The sequence below is a fragment of the Heteronotia binoei genome, chromosome 11, assembly GCF_032191835.1.
Source record: "Heteronotia binoei isolate CCM8104 ecotype False Entrance Well chromosome 11, APGP_CSIRO_Hbin_v1, whole genome shotgun sequence".
Classification (NCBI taxonomy): Eukaryota; Metazoa; Chordata; class Lepidosauria; order Squamata; family Gekkonidae; genus Heteronotia; species Heteronotia binoei.
This window is the reverse complement of record NC_083233.1, coordinates 13354242-13375028: the sequence shown is the minus strand read 5'-3', so window position 1 is coordinate 13375028 and position 20787 is coordinate 13354242. Positions and strand designations below refer to the sequence as shown.

The 20787-nt window shown below is 48.2% G+C and overlaps 2 protein-coding genes across 3 annotated transcripts in view; one reads left to right on the top strand and one right to left on the bottom strand.

The window, feature by feature from the left end:
• The window catches only part of ATG4A (autophagy related 4A cysteine peptidase), a 28636-nt gene extending 15058 nt beyond the window's left edge, over window positions 1-13578 (top strand). The window contains exons 4-11 of one of the 2 annotated variants that reach the window (XM_060249601.1): window positions 100-172; window positions 3368-3447; window positions 6014-6201; window positions 6298-6376; window positions 7762-7907; window positions 9354-9410; window positions 10453-10564; window positions 12666-13578. In XM_060249601.1, the coding sequence (XP_060105584.1) occupies window positions 100-172; window positions 3368-3447; window positions 6014-6201; window positions 6298-6376; window positions 7762-7907; window positions 9354-9410; window positions 10453-10564; window positions 12666-12730 (800 nt within the window). In that variant the 3' untranslated portion in view covers window positions 12731-13578. The remainder of the gene's footprint in view (window positions 1-99; window positions 173-3367; window positions 3448-6013; window positions 6202-6297; window positions 6377-7761; window positions 7908-9353; window positions 9411-10452; window positions 10565-12665) is intronic. The other variant, XM_060249600.1, reaches the window with a different exon arrangement.
• Window positions 13579-16043: 2465 nt separating this feature from the next.
• The window catches only part of COL4A6 (collagen type IV alpha 6 chain), a 340442-nt gene continuing 335698 nt past the window's right edge, over window positions 16044-20787 (bottom strand). The window contains exon 46 of the mRNA XM_060250115.1: window positions 16044-19408. Within this exon, the coding sequence (XP_060106098.1) occupies window positions 19148-19408 (261 nt within the window). The 3' untranslated portion in view covers window positions 16044-19147. The remainder of the gene's footprint in view (window positions 19409-20787) is intronic.

The following is a 20787-nucleotide window of genomic DNA, read 5'->3' as shown; positions in this document are numbered from 1 at the left end:
GGGATGTGTGCAGTGTGCTAATGCAAAGAGTGTGCCCTTTCCTGCGTGCCGTTTCCTGACGCTTCTCTTCTTCCGTGTGTCTGTTTGTGATCCACACAGCACAGATGGGTGTTGGCGAAGGGAAGTCCATCGGCGAATGGTTTGGACCAAACACCGTGGCCCAAGTGTTAAAGTAAGCAAGTGTACAAGCATTGTGCTGTGTGTAGGATTTATACCTGCCCACAGGGAGGCTAAAAGGACCATGCAGAATCCTGCAAGTAGAACCTCAGCCTGCTCTTGCACCACTGAGAGTCTTCCTGCATGACATTGTTAATCACATTTATGTAATGTTCTTCCTCCAAGGAATGACGCATGTAGGATTCTTATTCTCATAATCCCCTGAGATAGGTCAGGCTGAAAAGCGCCCCACCTTTCAGCCTAAGGAAGCTTCATTCCGGCTTAGTAGGTCATCTGCATTGCTAACCTGCGGTTTATGATTGGGCCAGCAGGCCAGCATTAGAGTCTGAAGTGAGCCTGCAAACTGTGGTCTGCGCTAACTGTGGTTTGGTGCCATGTTTGAATTGATGAACCAGTTGAGGCTGCTCTCCAGCCTCCAGAGGCTGCCGTGTTTGGAGCCAAGTAGATGGGAAATGAATTGGACAAGCAGCTCCAAACTGTTGTGTACCTGTTCATAGAAGTCCAGCCCGTTCTTTGCATTCTGAACCGAGGTAGGTACAAACAGGTGGTTTGGCCTGATGTCCAGGTTGAGGCCTTGAGTGGCTCAGGGTCACCCAATAGAACAAAGATTGAGTCCAGTGGCAACTTTAAGTTCCCCAAAATGCATGCACACTTCGTCAGGTACATTGAAAAAGAAGAAATGTGCACGCACAGGAAAGCTTGTCCTCGGAATTAAACTTTGTGGGTCTTAAAGGTGCCGCTGGGCTCAAACTTTTGTTCCGTTGCTTCAGACGAACCCGGCTTCTCACCTGAATCTGTCTTCGAGTTGAGCTCATTGGCTGAGCAGGGATTTGAACTCGGGTCTTTTCAATCTTGTTCCGGCCCATGTACAAGTGGAACCATACTGGCTTTCCTTCTCGGGCCAGAGATCAGAAACTGATGGGCTGTCTGTTCCTGACGAAGGCATGATTCAGAAAACAGTTGAATGAATGAATTGGTCCAGGTGATTCAGGTAGATAGAACAAGGCTGTTCCTGTCTGTGCTGCAGAGTAGCCTGGATTCTTTGGGCTAGCTTGCCAGAAGAGGGATGTATTTGCCTCCCCGTTACATTATCAAAATGTATGTGAGGCTGTGAGGTTTTGTCTTGTTCTTTTGCTTTTGGAGAACCTTCCAAATGTGGGTTGCTTCTGGTAGGCTGAGTTGTTAATGGGCTGTTTTTTGTTTGTTTTTTTACAGCCAGCGTGGTTATTGGGCTGTCCCGATTTTGATTTTGTACAAGCGCTGCTTAATTTTCTTATCCAGATTGAGCCCCGTGTTCAAACTGAACATAAATTGTTTTATTTATTCAAAACATTTATTAGCCAAACTCAAGGCAGCTTGTGACATGAAATAACAATTATAAGAAAAAATACATAGGAGACCACAATTTAAAGAATGAGAGTCACAGCCTCTGCATCATAGCACAGCCCACTGTTTTAATCTCTGGCTGTATTTTGAAGTCATTCAGGATTATGAGGGATTGGTTTAAGCTCATGTCTTGGTTCTCTCCTCTCCCCCCCACCCCCGCCGCCATTGTAACTTTAGCGGTCATGAACTGAAGCATTACATTACAGAATTTCCCTGTGAGTACTGGGATGAGGGGCAAAGAGAGAGCCTGAAATTCTAAGGTTTCCTAATCGTCCGTGTATTGCACAATCGAGAAAAGTGAAAGGAGCTTCGCTCTTCCACATCATTAGATTAAAAATGGCGCATGCGAAATACAGTGGAGAATATAAAGGGAGCTACTCCAGGACTCCCAATATCTTCACTCCGTCAGCTATTTCAGCATCCAGTTCTCTCCACTTAGCCCTCCTGTGGCTGGTCCCAAAGCTGCCAGACTCCACCACCTCTTCTTGGAACTCCCAGAGGAGAAGAGAAGCAGGCTGCCTCGTGCCCCACAGACCGGCAGCTGAGAGCCTGGCCTGACCTCCCGGCAGCCCTGCAGAAGAGGCCTGGGCCTCCTGGGCTCAAGAAGCTCTGTGGGCCAGGGTGGGGGGTGGGGGAGGGGGCGGAGTGGAGAAGAACCATGACAGCTGAGTGGCAGTTCTGAAAATGCCTCTACACGTCTGTGTCAGACTGCCAGCTGGCTTTTGCACTCTTAACAGTCTGCACCTTTGTTAAAATGAATTTTCACTGTCAGTCTTAGATTCAGGGGGCAGCCGTGTTGGTCTGAAGCAGGGGTGGCCAAACTTGCTTAACGGAAGAGCTGCACAGAGTAAACGCCAGATGTCTAAGAGCCGCAAGACACGAACGTCAGATGTCTGAGAGCTGCAAGATAGGAGGGAGGGAGGAAAGCAAATAGATGGGGGGGGGGAGAGGTAGATGGGATGCATTTCTCAAGATCACAGTTGCTTCGAGTCATGCAAATTGCTGGAAACGGCTTGGTTTTGCTAACTCCTCCGTCGCGGCAATCTTGTGTGCGGGGATCTTTGAAGACAGGTCATCCCTTTCATTCCCGCCTGCCTTCTCCAAGCTGGCCTGTGGGGCAGTGGGGGCTTCAAGAGCTACACAATATGTGTGAAAGAGCCACAGTTTGGCCACCCCTGGTCTGAAGTAACAGAATAAAGTTGGGAGTTCAGCGGCCCCATTAAGACGAACAAGGTTTAATTTTTAGTCTAAATGTTTACCCAGAATTAAACTTCGTTAGTCTCAAAGATGCCACCGGATGCAAACTGTGCGCTATTAATTGTAGTTATTTTAAAAAGACAAGATCCCAGTGAGCTGCTTGGACCGGTTCTGTTTTTCCCCCTGGGCTGAGGCTAAGTTCTGGCCCAGAGTTCAACCTCACTCTTGTAAGACCACGTTAAATAGTCTTGGCAGCCTTTCCTCGTCATGCGAGGGTGTAACGTTAAAGATGCATTTGTCATTTGGGGATTATAAAGCACCGCAATAACAATAATGCATTATTCAGTTGAGGCAGATACATGGCAGTAATGTGAAAAATATCCAGGCAGGAAATGTGTATAAGAAGGAAATGATCCAGTTTTACAACCCACATAAAACATCCCGTAAATGTTCTCAGTTCTCCTGCATCATCATTTAGGGTGTGTTTGGAATCTTCTGTTTCTCCAAAACGTCTACTCTTGTATCTCTCTAGATACAGTGAAGGCAGGACTTTGAACCTTAAATGGGAACCTCTCTTGATGAATGGCTTTTCGTGTTGTTCATTCAGGAAACTTGCACTCTTTGATGAATGGAATTCCTTGGCTGTTTACGTGTCTATGGACAACACGGTGGTGATTGAAGACATCAGTAAGTTGAAAATATTTCCCCCGGTTCCTTTAACAAGGTTTCTGGTTTGCCCGAGCTTTACCCTGAACTGGAGCTGAACGTCAGTATCGATGAAAATATGAAAGCCAGTGATGCTGCGTTTGGAGAAGTCAGGCCAGTTTTATTTTTCAGATAAACTCCATTCTGCATCGTTCCACAGTCGTGTAGAGTCACAAGGAATGCCTGGGGACCAAGGCAGCAGGAACTGGGCTGGTGCCTTCTCGAAGGCCAACAGACTGCCTGACTAATCCATGGCCCCCTCCTAAAGCCGGCACGTTGGCCGCCGTCACATGCTGGGTGGCCACACCTCATTGGGCTACTGCATTGAGCAGATTCCTTTGCGGCAGAAGCCGGGAGGCTTTGAAGCCGCTTTGTGGTGAATGGTGCCAGCTGTCTGACTGGGAGCTTGTTTGTGGGGGGAGCGGTCTCAGCAGCTTGACTCTCTTGAAATCTCATGGGCCTGGCTCAGTTGAAGACTGAGGAGGAGATTATATTTTGCTCAGTCAGAAAGTGTCGTTTTGTTCTCCAAGCCTTCAGTGGACTGTTGTTACTGGCGGCCATCCAGACTTCCTTAAGTTGTGCAGGCAGAACGTCACGGGTCTTGTTCCTTGCTACTGGCGCTTTCCTTGAGGCCTCTGCCCTGATTGACGGTTTCTCATGGACAAGGAACTTCCCTGTTCCCCTCAGAGAAGTAAACGCAATGCAAAAATTGCTCACGGCCACAATAGCCGAAAATGTAAAAAATGTATTAAATGTGATAAAGAACAGTGCGACAATTTCTAACACTCTTAGCAATGGGTTACCATTTCATTCCCGTATCTGAATGCTTTGCAGACTTGACTAAGTTCATCAGAGAGACACTAAGTGTCCTTGCAGCAAATGTTTCTGTTTTAGGGAACTCCTGTTCCTTTTCATATGCTGGAATGAAAGGGATGAACTGTCTTCAAAGATCCCCGCACACAAGTTTGCCGCGATGGAGGAGCTAGCATAAGAACTAAGAACATAAGAGAAGCCATGTTGGATCAGGCAAATGGCCCAACCAGTCCAACACTGTGTCACACAGTGGCCAAAATACACACACACACACACACAATGTGGCTAATAGCCACTGATGGACCTCTGTTCCATATTTTTATCTAACCCCCTCTTGAAGCTGGCTATGCTTGTAGCCACAACCACCTCCTGTGGCAGTGAATTCCACATGTTAATCACCCTTTGGGTGAAGAAGTACTTCCTTTTATCCATTTTAACCTGACTGCTCAGCAATTTCATTGAATGTCCACGAGTTCTTGTATTGTGAGAAAGGGAGAAAAGGATTTCTTTCTCTACTTTCTCCATCCCGTGCATAATCTTGTAAACCTCTAACATGTCACCCCGCAGTCGACGTTTCTCCAAGCTAAAGAGCCCCAAGCGTTTTAACCTTTCTTCGTAGGGAAAGTGTTCCAAACCTGTAATCATTCTAGTTGCCCTTTTCTGCACTTTTTCCAGTGCTATAATATCCTTTTTGAGGTGCGGTGGCCAGAATTGCACACAGTACTCCAAATGAGACCACACCATCGATTTATACAGGGGCATTATGATACTGGCTGATTTGTTTTCAGTTCCCTTCCTAATAATTCCCAGCATGGCGTTGGCCTTTTTTATTGCAATCGCACACTGTCTCGACATTTTCAGTGAGTTATCTACCACGACCCCAAGATCTCTCTCTTGGTCAGTCTCTGCCAGTTCACACCCCATCAACTTGTATTTGTAGCTGGGATTCTTGGCCCCAATGTGCATTACTTTGCACTTGGCCACATTGAACCTCATCTGCCACGTCGATGCCCACTCACCCAGCCTCAACAGATCCCTTTGGAGTGTCTCACAATCCTCTCTGGTTCTCACCACCCTGAACAATGTAATGTCAATTTAGCAAAACCAAGCCGTTTCCCAGAGGCTTCTTCAGGCATGCACACTTTTGGGATGCATTTCTCAAGACTACAGTTGCTTCGAGTCATGCAAATTGCTGGAAACGGCTTGGTTTTGCTAGCTCCTCCGTCGCGGCAATCTTGTGTGTGGGGCTCTTTGAAGACAGGTCATCCCATTCATTCTAGCATATGAAAAGGAACAGGAGCTCCCTAAAACAGAAAAAATTGCTGCAAGAACATTTAGTGTCTCTCCAATTAACAGTTGAGTCTGCAAGGCATTCAGATATGGGAATGAAATGTTCACCCTTTGCTAATAGTGTTAGAAATGGTTGCATTGCTCTGTATCACATTTAATACATTTTTTACATTTTCCGCTATCGTTGCCGTGAGCAATTTTTGCATTGTGTTTGCTTCCAGCTGCACGGTTTCCTCCGTTGGTTTGCAAACCTCTCGGAGAAGTGGCTGTGTATAGAGACGGGCACACAGAAGGTGTTCCCCCTCCGATGACGAAGGAAGCCATTTTGTGCAATGTGTGTGTGTGTGTCAGCATGTGAGTGTGTGTTAGCATGGGGGTGAGTCCTTTTCCAAAGGAAGCAAATCTGTTTTCAGCAAGGGAGGCTTTCTCGTCTCTTTCTTCCCAGAGAAGATGTGCTGGTTCCCTTCCCAGAACTGCCCCAGCGCCCACTGCAGTTCGCTGTTGCCCAAGAGCATGCTGGGCCGAAAGAAAAGCCCGGCAGGGTTCTGCTGCGGCTGGAAGCCTCTGCTGCTGATTGTACCTCTTCGCTTGGGGATAAACCACATCAATCCGGTTTATGTCGATGCTTTTAAGGTATGGCTCCCTTTCAGTACACGTAGTTGGTAGGTTTGGGAAGAGAGGCTCGGAGCAACTAATCTCTCTGCGTTCTCTCCCCTTTTGGATCTGCAGGAGTGTTTCAAGATGCCGCAATCCTTGGGAGCTTTAGGAGGGAAACCAAACAATGCCTACTACTTTATAGGATTTTTAGGTAAGGAGGGAAAAAATAATTGTAACCTCACAGTTGGATTACTGTAATGTATCATAGGTTGGACGACCCTTGGAGTTAACCTGTAAAGTGCAGCTGACCCAGAATTTGGCAACAGAGATTGTCAGGGGCTAACTGAAGGGTGTCAAACATGCAGTTTGGGGGCCAAATCAGGGGAAGGAAGGAAAGAGCCAGAGCTTCCTTTGCCCAATTCCCTGGATCCCATGGGAGAGATACAAAGAAAGCATCTTTAAGACCAATGAGTGCTAACGTTTTAAGCATGTTTTGATTTTTTCAAAAAATATATTTGTGTTTGTCTGTGTCCTTTATAAAATGTATATCTCTGCTACCTAATCTTAAATAGGTACACACAAGGCCCGACCCAACCCGAAAAGCTCTCATTTATGTCAGATCTGGCCCTGGTAACAAATGAGTTCGACACCCCTGGGCTAACTGATGGCAGCAGCTGTGTTGGTTTTTGGTTGAAGTCAAGGAACTAGTTATGAACTTTAAAGCCCTTCACATCCTGTGGTCCACAGATTTAAAGGAGGATCGTCCCCCCCCTCTGTCCCTGTACCCCAACTACAGTCTTCAGGCTGCTGCCTCTTACCCTACTTAGGGAGACCAGCTGGCACCAACCGGAGCCAGGCCTTTTCCACTGTGGCTCCCACTTTGTGAAACGGGGTCCCTTAAGAGGTGGCGGGGGGAGAAGCCCCCTTGTTAGAGATCTTTGAGTGGAATCGCAAGGCTTGTTTGTTGGTCAGAGCTTTTGATGGCAAATGAACAGTGGGGATTTTTGTTTTGGAGGGGATATTTGGGAGTTTTATTTTATCTTGTTTTAATGTGCAATTAATCCTGGAAGCCTGGCTGAGCCATGATAAAAGATGTGGTACAAATAATTCAATCTAAATCAAGTTTATTAGAGGGGAAAGAAGACAACTGTTTAAGCCCTCAAAATAATTGTGAATGCTCCCAATAGGACCCTGCTGGAAGTATCTAGAACAGCATAAAGAAGCCATAGCTATCGCAGGAGTTGTTTTTGAAAGGGGAGCTGCTGTGAGAGCCCTCTCAGCCCCACCCACCTCACAGGGTGTCTCTTGTAGGGGGAGAAGATATAGGAGATTGTAAGCTGCCCTGAGTCTCTGATTCAGAGAGAAGGGCGGGGTATAAATCTGCAATCTTCTTCTTTCCCTGGAAGTGCTCAGTGTCAGCCAAAGGGCAGAGGCCAAAGGTTAGGCCAGTAGTCTGCAATGTGCTTTAATGCCTCTGGAGTGCCCAGCTTCCTTTGTAGCAGAGCCCTTCAGACATCTCTCGGGGCTTCCCATCAGTAATGCAAGACTGAGCCCTTTTCGGTTTTTCCTGTTCCTAACAAACAATTCCCTACGCAGGAAACGAGTTGATCTATTTGGATCCCCACACCACCCAGCTTTTTGTAGACTCTGAAGAAAACGGGACGGTCGATGACCACAGCTTCCACTGCCAACAAGCCCCACATCGGATGAAGATCCTGAATCTGGATCCCTCTGTAGCATTGGTAAGCGCTGAGGACGAAACGTGTGTGAGGCGGAATGTAGAGCGTGTCGTTTTACTTGGACCGCTTTCCAGAGCCTCGTGGGGCCCTTTCTTTCCTTTCTGCCCTTGCAGAAACAGGGCCAGGATCCTGTGGGCCCCATCCATAAAATGGGCCACGTTTTAGCGAGCAGATCAGCTCTGCTTTCTAAGTGTCTGCAGTGCCACTTTGGCTCCCCTGATGTAGATACAAATAAGGGAATAATCCTTATGCTCTTGGCTACGGCGACCGTTCAGGAGGAAACCCTTTTCCTTTTGTTGTGTAGAGAAGCACTTAGTGATGGGAGCCCTTGCCTGCAGTCCAAAACTGGTATGGTCCAGATACGGGGTTGGGTTCTGTGGATCTGTTCGGCTAAATGGCAGTGTTTTCCCTGGAGCCCCTCGAGTCAGGAGAAAATGTCTTGTGCTGAGGGGACGTGCTGCTAGTGGATGAGGTCCGTGGAATTCAGTTCACAGTGCAGCCCCCTCAGAAAGAAGGAGGGAGGGCAGGGGTCCCCAACTTTTTAAAGCCCACCTTCCGAATCCTGACATAGAGGAGGAGGGGGTACAATCACAACGTGGCTGCCACAGGACCTGAAGCCATGCTCAGAGGAAGCCCAAAAGTGGTCCCATCCACTTTCTAAGAATGCTTGGTAGGTGCCATGGTGTTTACAGGCACCACGTCGGTGACCCCTGAACTAGGGAAAAGGAAGTTTGATTAAAAGAGAGAGAAGTGTTTATTAGGGGAGGGACGGTGACTCGGTGGTAGAACATTTGCTTGGTAAGCAGAAGGTCCCAGGTTCAATCCCCAGCATCTCCAACTAAAAAGGGTCCAGGCAAGTAGGCATGAAAAACCTCAGCTTGAGACCCTGGAGAGCCATGAATGGGGCTGTGGCTCAGTGGTAGAGCATCTGCTTGGTAAGCCGAAGGTCCCAGGTTCAGTCCCCGGCATCTCCAACTAAAAAGGGTCCAGGCAAGTAAGCGTGAAAAACCTCAGCTTGAGACCCTGGAGAGCCGCTGCCAATCTGAGTAGGCAAGACTGACTTTGATGGACCAAGGGTCTGATTCAGTAGAAGGCAGCTTCATATGTTCATTGCACAACCGCAGTACAAAATACATACAAATCGCACAGTATTTTGGCTGCGTGCTTTACCAAGCATGTCTGTAACTTTTACCAAGCAGTGGTACCCTGGAAATAAAACCATCGTGGAGTAACAAATGAATGGTATACAAAACAAAGTGGAAATGACTTTATTAAACCCTGTGCAGCTAAAGCCTTGGTTGATCTGGATGATGTAATATTTTTTTGCCTGATAATTGTCTGAACTAATATACAGATTGGTGGATTTCTGTGTTTTGCTGTGTTAGTGGTTCTGATTTAGTGGTTACCTTCATCTGTAAATTGTATCTAAATATTCTTGTAATTTCACAGGGCTTCTTCTGTAAAGAAGAAGAGGACTTTGATAACTGGTGTAGTCTCGTGCAAAAGGTAAGCATTAGGAAACACTTTGAATTGAACAGCATAGGCAGCTGAAAGATGCTACCCCCCCCCCCCGCAAAAAAAAGATACCCTACTGTGGTTTACAGTTTTTTAAATACTAGTTTTGGATAATCTTTTAAGAGTTCTTCCAGAAATAGTAGCACAAAAAATAGAAACAACAAAAACAAAAGCTGATGAAAAGGCGAGCTGTGATTTTTGCTACTTTCCAGCTAGCAGGTGCTCCAGCTTTCTCGTTGAAGTATCTCACTAACCCCATTGGCTACATTGCTGTGATGTCACAGCACTGAACGCAACGACTCAAAAACATTTCTGTTGCAAAGGAGTTAAGCAAAAAACACAAAGGGCTGAGGGAGGCAAGGGGCTGGGAAATGAAAAAGCAGGCACACAGGTAATAGAACCGTATTGCTGTTGTTGGGTCCCTACATTTGTGTGCTTATTATGGTATGTGCTTAGATCCAAGTGGGCCGCCCTGTTGGTCTGAAGCAGTAGTCAGGTTTCACCTTTAAGACCAACGAAGTTTTATTCACACGAAAGCTTACATTCTGAATAAAACTTGGTTGGTCTTAGGTGCAACTTGACTTTCACTTTGTTCTATGGTATGTGCTGTTGCATGTTCAAACAGTGCCACAGGTGATTAGTATTTAGGAACTGCTTGGGTTTGATTCAGTGGAGTCCCACTTGGGGGAGTTATCAAATTCCACAGGCAACAGTTTGAGGATATTTGGTTCCTCAAATGGTCTCCCGTGTGCGGAGCCAGGCTTTGAGAAGTGCACACCGGAGCTCCACTGAAGCAAGAGAGTCTAACCTCCTCTCGGTGTTGCAGCAGACTGAAGTGACAGGTGCTGCTAAGAGAGGAGGACAAGGAGCTTTGGCTCAGTCCATCTGGAGAACGATGCAGGCTGTAAGAGGACCAGGTGGCTCTGTAAGCCCGGCTGTGGTGCGTTCAGAGTTCACAGCTGTCCTCAGCGAGACTGCTTTGGGTGGGAGTCTCAGCCGGATGCTTATTTTAAGAACTGTTGTCCTCCCCCAGGAGATTCACAAGCAACAGAGCCTGCGCATGTTTGAGCTGGTTCAGAAGCACCCCCCGCACTGGCCCCCTTTCGTCCCTCCTACAAAGCCAGAAGTAACGACAACTGGAGCAGGTACGAGATTGGAATTCAAGACTCGTTTTTTTAAAGTGGCTTTTTCATTGTCCACTCTGTCCTTGGCCATGGAGAATCCATTTCACGCTACAGTGAGCTTTGCCAGCATCTAGTGTACTTGAGGGGGGCTTGTTCTTTGTCATTCTCTGGGGATGGGCTCTTCTATACTAGAGAGAGCTTTTCCTACCACCCTAGGGAGGGTTCCACTTAGCCAGTTTGGTGTAGTGGTTAAGTGTGTGGACTCTTATCTGGGAGAACCGGGTTTGATTCCCCACTCCTCCACTTGCACCTGCTGGAGTGGCCTTGGGTCAGCCATAGCTCTGGCAGAGGTTGTCCTTGAAAGGGCAGCTGCTGTGAGAGCCCTCTCCAGCCCCACCCACCTCACAGGGTGTCTGTTGTGGGGGAGGAAGGGAAAGGAGATTGTAGGCCGCTCTGAGTATCTGAAGGGTGGGGTATAAATCTGTAGCCTTCTTCTTCTTAGGGGTGGTTATTGATGGACTTGGTTGTGGCTTCTCTCTTTGCAGCCTCTTTCCCTCAGCTAGACGACCCTTCTTTCTCTTTTCACATCCGAGCACAAGCAGCAGCTACTGCAGGTTGAACTCCAGAAAATCCCCTATGCTTTGCCATCGCCACGATGGGCTCCTTTTGGTTGTCACAGCTACTTTTAAGCAGGTGTCATTTTGTAGAAAAAGAGGTGGTGGAGCTCATCCAGGGATTATTATGCAGCTGCACCTACTATTCAATGGACAAGGTTGGGGGGAGGAGGAGGGGGAACCCTCAGAAAGGTTCAGGAACTGTGCTCCTGGGAGCTCCTGCTGAACTCAAGGCCTGCTTTTAAGTTGGTGTTTATTTTCTTGAAACATAACTAGTCCTCATATAAGTTACTTTCAGAGACAGTCACGTTTGTCTGCAGTAGAACAGCTGGCGTCGAGTCCAAGAACACCTTAGAAACCAAGAAGGTTGGGGGAGGGCACAAACTTTTGAGAGCCTTTATCAGTGTTAGGGGAGTTTTCAGAACTCCAGTGCAACACCCCTTTCCCGAGTCCATACTGGGAGAGAAAAAGGTTCACTCAGAGTGTTAAAGCTGCAGTACTGCAGTCCTAAGCTCTGCTCACGACCTGAGTTTGATCCCAGAGGAAGCTGGGTTCAGGTGGCCGGCTCAAGGTTGACTTAGCCTTCCATCCTTCCGAGGTCGGTAAAAAGAGTTCCCAGCTTGCTGGGGGGGAAAAGTGTAGATGACTGGAGAAGGCAATGACAAACCACCCCAGAAAAAAAGTCTGCCATGAAAATGTTGTGATGCGACATTACCCTAGGGTCGGAAACGGCTGGTGCTTGCACAGGGGACTACCTTTACCTTTATAAGCAGCCCCGTGGCGTAGAGTGGTAAAGCTACAGTACTGCAGTCCTAAGCTCTGCTCACGACCTGAGTTCGATCGCAGGTTCCAGTTTGATCCTGGGTTCAGGTAGCCGGCTCCAGTTTGACTCAGCCTTCCATCCTTCCGAGGTCGATGAAATGAGTACCCAGCTTGCTGGGGGGGAGGGAAGTGTAGATGACTGGAGAAGGCAATGGCAAATCACCAATAAAAAAAGTCTGCCGTGAAAACGTCGTGGTGCAACGTCACCCCAGAGTCGGAAACGACCGGTGCTTGCACAGGAGGCTACCTTTACCTTTTTAAACAAAAGGAGGTCAGGGTCTGGTATTTTCATTCTGTTCTCAAACACAATTCCCTCCATCTACAGTCCTAAGAGAGACATAAGGGAAACAAGCTTTCTGCACTTTCCCCTCAACACACCTGTGAAGTAGCACAGGCTTGGATCTTGTAGTACATTTCTGTTAATGGAGGGGGAACTTTCACCAATTCCCTCCTTTTCTCATCCCTCAAAGTTCCACAGCATTTTGGGCTGCTGCAGAAAAAGCGGAGAAATCCAGGTCTGCCGGTGGAAATATCTTTTGTTAATGGCAATTTGCTGTGGGACCAAAGCCACCGCTTCCTTCTGTTCGCTACGTTTGGAAATACTTAAGTTTAATTTTTTTTAATGTAGATAAATATATGCAGTCCAAAAAAGCCACAGCCAAACTCCTGTTTGTAATTTCCCACAGAGCTCATTGAGTCCACGGATAAGCTCTTCGAACTGGAAGAAGAGTTTGAGATCCTGAGCGTCTGAAGGAAGCGTCTGCCGAGCTTTTGTGTGCCCGTGTGTAGCATATGCCGGTGTCGAAGAACACACAGCCTTTTCTAGCCCCCAAGTGCCTGAATATGACCCGCGTACAGAGCACAAGAACTGAGGTAGCTCTGGGAACTGAGGCAAGAGTTCAGAAAACTTCCCAAGCAGGGAAGAGAATCGATCCTGGACTTAGACATGCAATCCCCCCCTATCCCCCAAAACCCCCTATAATCTCTGAAGAAAACAGACTTCTTGGGATAAAGAAAAGAATGTTATCAGAGCAACAACCTCTGCGCCATAGCTGGGAATTTGGAGGCATCGGTACCCTGGGTAGTCCGTGTGACATAATGCAATACTTCTGCTCCCGCCGCGTGCATGACGTCAAGGGAAAAGGATGGTATTTACCTCTTGTTCCTTCGCGTGGATAGCGTCCTGGAAATACGTTTCATTGTCTTGTTTCGAGAGATCAGCTGGATCAGGAGGGAAACTGATGTCGTTAAAACATTTAACGTTCTGGCGACCACACTTTGTTTCTGTAACAGGAACTGTGTCTAATCAATGTGATTTTGCAATCGTCCTCCTGTTTCTAGGAGAAACCAGGCATGTGGAGGGCAGCCCTCCAGCCTCTTGAACGGCACCCCTTGTGCAAGCCTCACCCCCCCCCCACCCCGCCTGGGAAGGCTGGCTGCGCAAGAGAAGCCAGGCCCGAGTCTCACTGGGGGTTGGTCTTTTCCTCCGTAATTCTCATTATGCACATTTCACCTTGACCTTAAGTTCAAATCATTATTAAAACTTTTGTTTCTGAGCAAAGAGTCTTTCATTTAAATTGTATCTTATTTATTTTAAAATAGAAACATTTACACTCCACCCCCCCCCCATAAGGGCACTTTTACACGTGCATCTAATAAATTTCTTAAAACATTTAATACGCTAGATTTTTGTGAGTTGTCCGGACTTACCATACCCAATGAAAGTCACCTCCTTCATCTGTCGCAAGTGACCATTTGGGCGAAAGAAAACCTAAGTGTGCAATGGGGAGGAACGTATCTTCTCTCCCTTTCTCTCCATGCCGCATTTTAGACTGGTGCAGGGACGGAGGTCTTATGCTCTGTAAAGTCTGATGCCCTCTTAACAGCACCCTCCAAAAAAACTCATTCTGCATTTATAATGCTCCTTACACCATCCCTGGGTCATGCTGAAGGGGCACGCAAGCGCAGCCGAGGGCTGGCTCAACACCTGATCTTGGCTTAGGCCATCAATCCAGATGGCTACAGCTGCAACAGAAACAAAGCCCATCGTTCACTGAGCACCCTGAAGCCCAGGCTCTGGCCTCTCCGGGTGAAAGGCCTCAAGAGCCAGTTTTGGTGTAGTGGTGAAGTGCGCGGAATCTTATCTGGGAGAACCGGGTTTGATTCCCCACTCCTCCACTTGCACCTGCTGGAATGGCCTTGGGTCAGCCATAGCTCTTGTAGGAGTTGTCCTTGAAAGGGCAGCTGCTGTGAGAGCCCTCTCAGCCCCACCCACCTCACAGAGTGTCTGTTGTGGGGGAGGAAGGGAAAGGAGATTGTAGGCTGCTCTGAAACTCTGTCCTTGAAAGGGCAGCTGCTGTGAGAGCCTCTCAGTCCCACCCACCTCACAGGGTGTCTGTTGTGGGGGAGGGAGATAAAGGAGATTGTGAGCCGCTCTGCGATTTGAAGTGGAGGGCGGGATATAAATCCAATATCTTCTTCTTCTGGAAAAGACTTTTCACTAGAGAGAGACCCGGAAGAGCAACGAATACTACTAAAAACTAGGCCCATAGCCAGGATTTTAAAAGTTGGGGGGCATGTAAAGAAGTCAGGGGGACTTAGTGGCTCCCCTCCCCTGGTCGCTGCTGCCATGACTCAGGGTGCCCAACTCAGAGTGCCTGATCTTCCCTCCCACCCACCTCCACTGCCACCATTTGAGGGGCTGCAGGGGTGAACGCTGAGAGGCCAGGAGCTGTCCCCTTCCTCCAATTTAATTGCACGGGACAGCAGCTGCCCTCCAGTGTAGTGAGCCAGTTTGGTGTAGTGGTTAAGTGTGCGGACTCTTAACTGGGAGAACCGGGTTTGATTCCCCACTCCTCCACTTGCACCTGCTAGCATGGCCTTGGGTCAGCCATAGCTCTGGCAGAGGTTGTCCTTGAAAGGGCAGCTGCTGTGAGAGCCCTCTCAGCCCCACCCACCTCGCAGGGTGTCTGTTGCGGGGGGGAAGGGAAAGGAGATTGTGAGCCGCTCTGAGACTCTGTCCTTGAAAGGGCAGCTGCTGTGAGAGCCCTCTCAGCCGCACCCACCTCACATGGTGTCTGTTGTGTGGGAGGAAGGGAAAGGAGATTGTGAGTCGCTCTGAGACTCTGTCCTTGAAAGGGCAGCTGCTGTGAGAGCCCTCTCAGCCCCACCCACCTCGCAGGGTGTCTGTTGCGGGGGGGGAAGGGAAAGGAGATTGTGAGCCGCTCTGAGACTCTGTCCTTGAAAGGGCAGCTGCTGTGAGAGCCCTCTCAGCCGCACCCACCTCACATGGTGTCTGTTGTGTGGGAGGAAGGGAAAGGAGATTGTGAGTCGCTCTGAGACTCTGTCCTTGAAAGGGCAGCTGCTGTGAGAGCCCTCTCAGCCCCACCCACCTCGCAGGGTGTCTGTTGGGGGGGAGGAAGGTAAAGGAGATTGTGAGCTGCTCTGAAACTCTTTGGAGTGGAGGGCGGGATATAAATCCAATATCTTCATCTACCTCACAGGGTGTCTGTTGTGGGGGGGGGGGAAGGGAAAGGAGATTGTGAGCCGCTCTGAGACTCTTCGGAGTGGAGGGCGGGATATAAATCCAATATCATCATCATCTTCAGTGCCATGGGAGGGACAGTAGTTACTGTCCCCCGGCCTCTCAGCTTTCACCCCCACAGTGGTGGCAGGGGAGGAAAGGTCAGGGGGCACCTGAGTTGGGGCACCCGGCAGGAAGTCAGAGAGCAGGGTCCCCACAGACCCACCCCCGCAGCTACAGGCCAGCTAAAAACTCCTAGCTGAATCAGATAGACTGGTGGTCTTGAAAATGCCTTTCACTTTGGTTGTTGCAGCCAGCAATCCTTAACGCCCACATCCCATTACACTCGCGTGGTTTATTTTGGAGCAAGACTTTGGCCTGTAAGTTCCATTCAAATTCCAGATTTGTCAGGGGAGCAATTCCTGCTCTTGAATAAACTTTCCATTCGGCCAAGACTGTGAGTTTGCTTTGGTAATGATGAATTTTTCACAAGGTCTGGACTTCAGCAACTTTGCAACAGAAATAAGGGAATTCACAAAACTGGCATTCTTTTCTGTTTTATGGCTTTGAGGAAAAAAATAACAACGGAAAATACAGTCAGTGCCCCAAAGATGCTTTCAGCAGTGCATTAAAAAGCCATTTTCAAAAAGACTGGCAGAAGGAAAAAAAATGGTTTGAGTCGTATAAAAGATTCAACAACCATGTCCGTTAACATCGGCATAACCCTAGTGTGTTTAATAGTCTATTAATACTTAGATATCAACAGTTCCAAGGCTACCTCTGAAAGATAAGGCCAAAACAGATCTACGGAATCCGAGACGATAGAAAATTTCACTTGAGGTTAAATAACACGAGTGGTGAGAAAGCATCAGTTACCCAACGGCTGTTGCTGAGAGCGGCAACCTATTGCAAGAGGCATGGCGTTGGAATGGCTTCTGACATCTGCTTTTAGCAGTGGGAGAGTGGATTTTCCCGCGAGGTGAAACTATATTCCTGTATGTGCCATCTAAAGCTCCCAACCTTCCTCAACCTGGCAAGTAATTTCACAGGTGGATTTGAAGATGTCTGGTTACTATTATGATCCCAAGCCAAAAAACCCTCAACAGGTTGGGGAGTAGGCAGGTGGGCCTGAGATGTTCCGTTCACCTAAAGCTACCACATGTGCCGACAAGTCCCCTGATGCCAACCAAGGCTACCCATGGGGTGGGGGGTGTTGTGTGTGTATGCGCACGCATGCATGTCTGGAAGTCATGGTGACTTCGGGCGACCCCTACTGGGGCATGGAGGGCATTCAGAGAGGTGGCTTAATACAGCCTGCCTCTGCATTCTGCCATGGTATTTCTTTGGCGGTCTCCCATCCAAGTACTTGCCAGGGTTGGCCCTGCTTAGCTTCTGAGATCTGATGAGATCTCAGATGGGCAGGGCCACAGGTTTTTTTAGTAGGAAGGGCAAAAACTTCACCGTGGGTGCAGAGGAGAGCATGAAAGATGAGGAGGAGTTTGGAGACAGCCTTATGAAGAGGGGTGGTGGGAGTTGGAGTGTTCAGCCTGGAGAAGAAGAGGTTGGGGGGGGGGATATGGTGATTCATTTTAAGTACTTGAAGAGCTGCCATTTAGATGGGGGTAGAGTAAACTGTTGTAGTTTAGGACAGGGCTTGTAAGAATGGGTTTAAATCAGAAGTGGGGAGATTTCGATGGGATATTAGGAACACCTATTTAATGATAAAGGCAGTTCAGTGATGGTCTCGGTTGTCCAAGGACGTTGTGGGTTCTTCCTCTCTTTAGAGGTGTATAAGCAGAGGTTGGATGATGATTTGCTAAGGATGCTTCAAGTCACCCTGCATGGTGCGGGGGGGGGGGGGGGGTTGGGCTGAATGGCCTTTTGGCCCCTTCCAATTCTATTAAGCCAACATGCATCATCCCATCGCCATCCAGACGACAACTGCTCCGTAACTGCATGACAAGAGCAAAGCGAATTATGCAAAGCAGAGGAGCGAAGTTTCAAATATAAGCATCGAGCCACATATGCAGCACATATATGCGTCACACTGTTAAGAAATGTGGCATGTAGAATACGTTCCTTAAAACATACTGGAAACACTCAGGCTGAGATTAATCCCGAGAACTGTCAGTGAATCTCTCACAGACTTTAGCAAACAAGACAGTCCAAGAAAGTGACTCAAGTTAGACTACAGATCAAATGAGTCCCTGGCAGAGGACTTAGCACATTCCAATTAGCTAGCTCAAGAGAGTGAGCCAGTTCTGAGGACTGCCCAAGCCATGCCATTAAGCATATAGGAAGCATTCCAGATCAGCGTCAAAAGGGAAGGCAGTTTAGGCCTTTTCCCTACTCTGTTCTCCCAACCTGAAATGGAGAGCCACTATTTTCCCTATCAGGTTATCACCTAGAACCCGTGGGTGCATTCACACACACTAAAGCTGCTTTGCAACTGGATTTTTACCGCGTAAGAATGGCAAAATCCACTTGCAAATAGTTGCCCTGTATGTTTGCTCCAGTGGTGCAAAAAGCAGCTCCAGGGGCCTATCTGAAGTCAAGAAAATGGAGCTGGAATGGATTCTGCCACTATCTGTGGCAGAGCGTGGATTTTCACTCAAAGTGAAACTATGTTCTTAGACATGCCATCTTAAGCTCCGAACCTTCCTTGTCCTGGCTAGTAATTCCACGAGTGGATTTGAAGACGGAAGGCTTAAACGTCTCCCTCTTCAAAGTCCAGACAGGGCCATCTCATTGCTGACTTGCACAGAAAAACCCCCGGAACTCCCCGTGTCTCATGCAGTTCTCCCCTCAGATGACTTCCCAAAGACACCCGACAAATGAACACAGGGGAGATCTTGAAACGGCTCTTAGCTGCAACAACGAAATGAAACCTCCAGCTTCAGAGGCAGCACACAACTGAATACCAGACCTAGATCTGAGTCCCGTAGCACCTTGGAAACCAAGAAGAGCTTTGGGGTATGAATCTTGTCCAAGAGTCAGACACTGAATGCCAGTTACTGGCGAGGCAACAGCAGAGGAAGGCTGCTTCCGCTTTGTGCCCTGACCGTGGGCTTCCCAAAGGCATCTGGTTGGCCACTGTGGGGAGACAGATCCTGGACAAGAGGGATGGACGTTTGGTCTGAAGCAAGTGTGGGAAGTTTTCAGTGCTGATTCTTTTGGGCCTAAGCTAGGTGAAGTTGTGTGTATGCAGGAGAGCTACAAGAACCCTCCCCCCGCCCATCGCATTTGTGGGATTTTCTTCAGGCCTCACTTTGTAACAGATGAAGTGCTCCCCACCAGCCACGGTCTGCGGAGAAGAACTTTTCCTCTCAGGGCCCCCCTAAAATCCCATTCAACCTGTTCGGCATTTCACTGAGACGACAGAATGGTCAGATAGATGCAGCTTCCGGGAAGGAAAAGAAAGATATGTTGAGGTAGCCAGGAAGAAAGAAATGTAGCACCATGTTTTGTGATGTAGACGCAAGTCCTAGAGGATGATGTCCCTCAGCCCCAGCGGGGGGGAAACCTGGCTTTGAGGGATCCCTCGGGGTCGGTCCCACAGCTGGAAGAAGTCTGCATGATCCTTGACCTCCGGCCGAAGGAGAACGGCGGAGCCTCTTCAACAGCCTCTGCTGGCTGGAGCTTTGGTTACAAGTTCTTCATGCACACCTGGCACCGGCCCACCCGTGTCCGGAGCTGTCCCGCTTTCAGTGTTTCGGAGAAGGGGAGTTCGACAAACTGCTGGGTCTGTTCCACCGTGGTCAGCCAAAAGCTGTACTTGTTTGCAAAATAGTGGCAGGTTCCTCGGGCGCCGTTGCATTCGATGAAAGGGGTGGCACGGAAATCCTCCAGGCAAGATCCAGGGGACACGAGTGACTGACCGCCACCTTCAGCTCCAGCTGCTGTGTGCTAAAACAAATAGGTTTTCTTTGTTTAAAAGGACATTTTAAAGATCAGTAATGTGGTACAAAGTGCCACAAAAGGGTTTACATGAGCAAAATGGGGTAATGTTAATCATAATCAGAAAAGGCCCTGCAGGAACTCATTTGCATATGAGGCCACACCCTCTGATGTCACCATTGTTTCACTCAAGGCTTCGTTTGTAGAGAAAGCCCTGCAGGAACTCATTTGCATATGAGGCCACACACCCTGATGTCACCATTGTTTCACTCAAGGCTTCTTTTGTAGAAAAAGCCCTGCAGGAACTCATTTGCATATGAGGCCACACCTAATGATTCCAAGCCAGCCGGAACTGTGTTCCTGCTCAAAAAAAGCCCTGATCATAATATATATCAGAGTTCAGTTCAAACAAGGGAGCCAATATGATCTATGAGACATTTACTTACAGCAAGCCAATTTTTGCAGTGTTGTCCTGATGGGGGCATAAAACTGAGTCCATGTGAAAATGTTCCTTTCACAGTCGACACAATTAACATTTTCAAGGAAGGCAAGATCTGGCAGGGTCACAGCCTGTGCTTGGCTTGTACCACTTGAGATTACTGATCCTGCAGTATTGTTGACTCTGGTGGTAACAGGCTCAGATCTTTTCTACCGTTTAACTAGGGGTGTCCATTTAAAAGAAACACCCTTTGTATTCATTCTGGATGTGGATTTTCTGGGAGTGCCTGCTGTTTGCTATCCCCAAGTTTCTGGACCCCTGCTACTGTTTTGGGATTTTGGTGGGAGTTCCTGAAAATCCAGGAACATTTTTTTGCCCTCACAGCCTGGGGTCATCCATTGCCTTTATGGAAACGCTTGGCTACAGGTCCATTGTAACCATGCCAGACATCTGCCAGCCTCTGCTCCAACTTATTATGGTGTCACAGGGCTGTATTCCGGCACCTGCTCTATTCAGTGTTCATATTAACTCAATGGTTAAATCTGATCCTGCTGTCTTTCTTCCACATTGGCCTCTAAAGCAGGGGTCCTCAGTCCATGGACCGGTACTGGTCTGCGGCCTGTTAGCAACCGGGCCATGAGTTATATAATTATTTCATTATATATTACAATGTAGTAATAATAAGACGACGATGACATTGGATTTATATCCTGCCCTCCACTCTGAATCTCAGAGTGGCTCACAATCTCCTTTATCTCCCTCCCCCATAACAGACACCCTTGTTAGGTGGGTGGGGCTGTGAGAGCTCTCCCAGAAGCTGCCCTTTCAAGGACAACTCCTACAGGAGCTATGGCAGACCCTAGGCCATTCCAGCAGCTGCAAGTGGAGGAGTGGGGAATCAAACCTGGTTCTCCCAGATAAGAGTCAGCACATTTCACCACCACACCAA